Source organism: Cyprinodon variegatus, unplaced genomic scaffold (genome assembly GCF_000732505.1).
Source record: "Cyprinodon variegatus isolate N-32 unplaced genomic scaffold, C_variegatus-1.0 Scaffold1322, whole genome shotgun sequence".
NCBI lineage: Eukaryota > Metazoa > Chordata > Actinopteri > Cyprinodontiformes > Cyprinodontidae > Cyprinodon > Cyprinodon variegatus.
The window spans coordinates 31,539-36,820 of NW_015151775.1; the positions used below are offsets into that span (position 1 = coordinate 31,539).

Sequence of the window (5,282 nt, forward strand, 5' to 3'; positions counted from 1 at the left end):
TTGTACTTTTCACTACATTACTTGTGTACTTCTATTATTACAGTAATTCTTATAAGTACAAGCCATTTCAGATACTTTAAGACTTTTACTCAAGTAACATTTCATTCAGTGACTTGGACTTTTACCAAAGTCATATTTTGGAGAGGTACTTATACTTTTACTTGACTCCGAGATTTCAGTACTTTATACAACACTGATGATTTTAACAAAATTGATTTTAAATGATTAGTTGATGATTAGTTAAACCTGCATAAAATTATTGACTGCCAAAAATGTTTTGGACTTAAACCTGTTTTTGTCGCGTGAGGATGATGTATTTATAGTCAGGGTTCCTCCTCCGCACAGACCTACCGGTTCTCACACAGCGCATGAAGTCCTGGACGGTCTGCTCCAGGCTGACCTGCTGGAAAACTACAGGCTTAAAGTTTCTTTGTTCAAACGACCTGATGAGGCGAACTGTGACTACAGCTGGGACCTCCATGCCCCTCCGACAAGATAGTATTTAACAACCGTCTGTTCAGAAGAGCACATGAGCTTAAAAATGTAACAACGAGCCCCTGCCTTTGTGAAAAGCAGAAAAAATAGAACTGTCAAAAATATTTCAGACCGGACAAATCGATCAAATGAAACAGTGTGCAGCAGTGGATTTGACTCGGTAGTGTCGCCATCTAACGGTGTGGCGGAGGGTGTGCATGCGAGCTATTTTTCCTGTACTGAAATAAAACAATTTTATGATGTGCAAACCGTTTTTTTTTATGTTTTATAATTCTTTAGACAAGGTGATAAAACATTGCATGATATGAGGAGGAACAGAACATGACAGGAGAAGTAAACAAAAGAAAACAAAGAAAGTTAGAGAGAAAAAAAAATCAACACACATCTACAGCATCAATATTACAATGGTACATTATATTATATATTTTTACTAATTTCTTGGATTTTCTGTAAATTTTTCTAAGCATAAGATATGTTAGAGACCATAAACTCCACGAAAATATGGTCTCACTGCCATCATTTTCAAGACTACAAATAAGGGGAGACTTATTAGATTCCAAATCTCATGAATACAGTATCACCTGTATCTAAAATACCATAATATTCAGTAGATTTACTCATAAAATCAGGTCTCTTTACCACTTTAAACTGTCTGCCAAATATGTGGGATTTGGACACAATCGACCACAGTCTGTTCTCAGTGTTTCATGTAAAAAAAAAAAAACAACAACAAAAAAAAACTGTTTGAAGGGAGAAAAAAATGCAAACTTACATGTGTAAAAAACTGTTCCTCATAACAGTTAGAACATAGTTATTACTCTTGAGTTCACCACGCCTAGGCTTGATTCCTGCCACACCTGTTCTTAATCAAGAAATCATTTGAAAAGGACCTGCCTGACAAATGGAAGTACTTGAAGTTCAGGGCCTGGGACCCAAGCAGTGTTTGGAATAGAGGAGTAACCTGAAGGAGTCAGAATGTGATCACTTTTGGTGGATTGCAAGCTGTACTCTGAATGCAGCGTTATGGCTTCCACTTCAGATGGAAAAAGTGGAAAGGAAATGGAATGACTGATGTCTAGATCTTCAAGAAGAAGAAGAGAAAGGAGGTCAAGACAGGAAAGAGCTAGACGTTGGTAGGATGGGCATGAGGCAAGAGTAAAGGAAAAAAAAATGCAAGTCCAAAAACAGGAAGTACAAGCAAATGGGGAAGGGGATTGAAAAGTGGCAGTTGAGTTAAAACAAGAGGAAGGAATTTTCCATCCGATTAAATTAACCAGAGCAGTTAAGGAAATTGGACAAATCAAGTCAGCCAGGGTGGTGAATAATAGAAAGATTTTGATTCATGCTGTAACCATAGTCCAGAGGTCAGTAAGTGAAGCTCAAAGAAAAAAAAAAAATTACAGAGAGGGTTTCATATCCTCATATCATATTATTTCATATCCAGCCGGCTGCTCCGTTATCAAAGGAAAGGTTACTTGGCGCCGAACAGTGGTGAAAGTTCAGTTTAATATGATACAAGTCTGTGAATAGTTCCGTCTGAAATGAATGAAAATAGTTGTTTTAATGGTTATTGAGGCAGATATGTGGCGGTAAGGTTAGGTTTATCTAAAGGTTTTATATGTTACTGTGTAAATGACTTTGGCTATAATTTAAGGACAAAATCAAATATCTGCAGTGTGGGAACTATAAATCTGATAGGATTTAAAAATTTTCATTGCTGTTTTGCACAATATGCTGAACTAAGAATATTTTGTTGTTGAATATTAGAGATTTTTCTACCCCTTTTATAGAATAGAAAATCCCTTTATTGTCCCACAATTGGATTTATTATTATTATTATTATTACAATGGGCAAATTTACATCAGCAGAAAGATTATTGAAAATGGTCACACAAATGTGGACCTTAGAAAAATGTGTACAGTAAGAATAACATAATAGAGAATAGTTAAAATATAAACAATACAATTCTGTAAAGTGTTTTAACGATTTAAACTGTGTACCTGGAGAATAAATAACCAATATACAGCTATAGACATTTGTACAGTAATGGATATTTGAAAATAGCAGCAACATCAGAGATGTGCGTAATGGCAGCAGCATGTTATTTAACTGACTAACGTTTCTATCATTACATTTGAATTTATTTGTTCATGCTCCCAGTGGTTGGAACCTTTATTCCACTCTGGATTCTCGTGAGTGTAGTATTTGTTCACTTTACAATAAATAAATAAACAAACAGTTTTGAAAACTTCAGTATTCAGTCTTTTCCTACTTTGTGTCTAAACTGTCACGGTTGCTAAACAACATAGCCTACGGCGGTAAAACTCGCTGAAGGGTTGACCTGTCTGAATTCACAGCCAAAACTCTTCCGGTCTCCCTATTTTCAAGGACTTCGAAGGATCCAGTCTAGGTAGATCGCGTCCTTGGAGGACGCAGCCCATGAATTCGAACAGGGCCCATGTCTGCTTAAGTTGGGGTCTTCGGTGTTACTTGTGTTTTTGTAAACAACAATTTTAGCAATAAAGTTACGTTGTAAAAAAAACGCGCGGAAGGCGTGTCTGGACTTTAGCCCCCGTTATTAGATGAATAAAGGAAGGGACGCTGGGCTTCCGCCTATTCTCACTCATTTACACGTCGTCAGTTTGCTCAAACTTGCTCCCTTCACTGAAGATGGCAGATTTACAGGTGAGTTTAACCAAATAAGGCTGGAACAGGGAGGGCTCCTCTACTAAGCCAAGCGTAAGGGGTGTGGGGTAACTTAGCCTCCCCGCAATGAAATCCTTTTCCAGAAAATTCATGGGATCGTAAAGTTTAGGAAATGAAAAGCTGAATATGAGCTGGACATTGAAAGCGCCTTTTTTGTAGCATTTGTAGCACAGTAATGTAAACTCTGTTTGATGCCTACTTCAGTTTGCACCTGTCGTTACAAAGGGCGTGCGTTATACAACCATCCGCTATCTGCTCTGTTGTCATGGTGACAAACAGCCGGAAGAGAGTGAAAAGTGCGCTTTGAATCGTCACCAGCCGCCCTCAACTAATGATTACAAATATTAAGGGTGCTCATCGTAGATCGAACACATGTCCATCATGTCCGTCCACCTGCGGTCCGAACCGGAAGTATTATATCCGCCTGTCACAGGATTGAAGGCAGCGTCCGATTCGCCCTGAAGGGTTATTCTGCTCCATTTAACAAACACAGCTCTCCTTAGTTTAATGCTCAACTTGAACTGTTTGAGATGAGAGATTACACTAAAAACAATTTGTGTTTTTTTTTTACTTTTATATAGTGATGAGGCATTTTGAAGTGTTTCGACACATTGCCAAACTGTAGCTATACTGCGTTCATGATGGCTCACAGAATAGTGACACCTGCTGGTTCTTTAAAGACACTACAGGCAGCTGATTTGACAGACTAAACTCAATTGATTTGATGACCTAGTACAATTCTAAAATTTAAATTATTGGAGGTTATATTGTTGTTGGAGCCTATAAAGAATTAGATTTATTTATTTTTCTTAATTATTAATGTTACAGATCTAAGGCTGTGTGAATGGTAGAGCTATTGTTTATTTGTTTATGTATTGGTTTTGCTTAGACCCTCCTCCTTGTCAGTCTGCCTCCTGCTGAGATAAACAAGTAGAAGTAGCTGCTGAGGTGGATCTATTTGTGTGAAGGAATGAAGAGTGCAACAGTTTTTTCACACACACACACCACTTAACTTTTGTACTTGAATTTTTTTGTAAGTCAACTCGGAGAATATTTCTGTTATTTTTATAAGTAAAGAAAACACCCCCTTTTGAAACAAGAAAATTCTCCATGAGTGCTTTTTGTTTTGTGAGTCAAAAAACCTTTTTCTAAGACTACTCTGGCAATTTTTGATTTTTCTTTTTTATTGGAAACCATTTTGATGCAAGAGTAGCCGTAACATCATTTCATACCTCTGGTTAAATTGAAAACATCTTTGATCATTTTAGATGCAGCCAAAAATAATGTGAATGTATTTCATATTGTGATAATTTAGGGGAAAATGTGAATGAGGGTGTTTGAGGACTATGATTTTAAAAGATATTTTTAAAACAAAAAGTACAGTAAAAACAGTAAATAAACTAAGAGTCAATTTGAAATGAAATTTAATTCAGTTAATTACAGGGATAACTGAAAAGAAAAGGATGACACAATGAGAAAATAAAAACAAAAACGCAACCGTTTAAATATTTGTAATTCTTTTAGGCTGCTCCAAAATTCTTGATAATTTTAATGTTTAACTGCAAAAGATGAATATTTTTTTAGCAGATGCATCATGTTGACAGATATGTTTTTAAACACAGTTTAGTGTGTCAGTCAGAAACAAATCCTGTATTGAATTTGCCCCCTAAATTTTTTATTCTATCAGAGAATTGTCAAAAATATCTTATTCTTTTTTTAATGAACATTTTCCTTAATTTAAGAACTTGCTAGTCCGCTCGTGGTCCTGTAGTTGTAAGCTGTTTTTTTTGTTTGTTTTTCTAGTAATCTAAACCAAATTTTCAATAATTTTTCTTGAACTTGAATTCTGACTTTTTTTTCTCAGGATTCTGACTTTTTTTCCCAGGATCCTGAATTTTTTTCCCAGAATCCTGACTTTTTTTTTTCGCAGAATCCTGACTTTTTTTTCTCTCAGAATCCTGACTTTTTTTTTTCTCGCAGAATCCTAACTTTTTTTTTTCTCGCAGAATCCTGACTTTTTTTTTTCTCGCAGAATCCTGACTTTTTTTTTTCTCGCAGAATCCTGACTTTTTTTTTTCTC

The 5,282-nt window shown here is 36.0% G+C and overlaps 2 protein-coding genes across 2 annotated transcripts in view; one reads left to right on the plus strand and one right to left on the minus strand.

Annotated features, from left to right (window-relative positions):
- LOC107102803 (chromosome unknown open reading frame, human C2orf76) overlaps window positions 1–615 on the minus strand; it is a 16,529-nt gene extending 15,914 nt beyond the window's left edge. Inside the window, exon 1 of the mRNA XM_015402237.1 lies at window positions 352–615. Coding sequence (XP_015257723.1) covers window positions 352–481 — 130 coding nt within the window. The 5' untranslated portion in view covers window positions 482–615. The remainder of the gene's footprint in view (window positions 1–351) is intronic.
- Window positions 616–2,996: 2,381 nt separating this feature from the next.
- dbi (diazepam binding inhibitor (GABA receptor modulator, acyl-CoA binding protein)) overlaps window positions 2,997–5,282 on the plus strand; it is a 5,716-nt gene continuing 3,430 nt past the window's right edge. Inside the window, exon 1 of the mRNA XM_015402241.1 lies at window positions 2,997–3,181. Coding sequence (XP_015257727.1) covers window positions 3,167–3,181 — 15 coding nt within the window. The 5' untranslated portion in view covers window positions 2,997–3,166. The remainder of the gene's footprint in view (window positions 3,182–5,282) is intronic.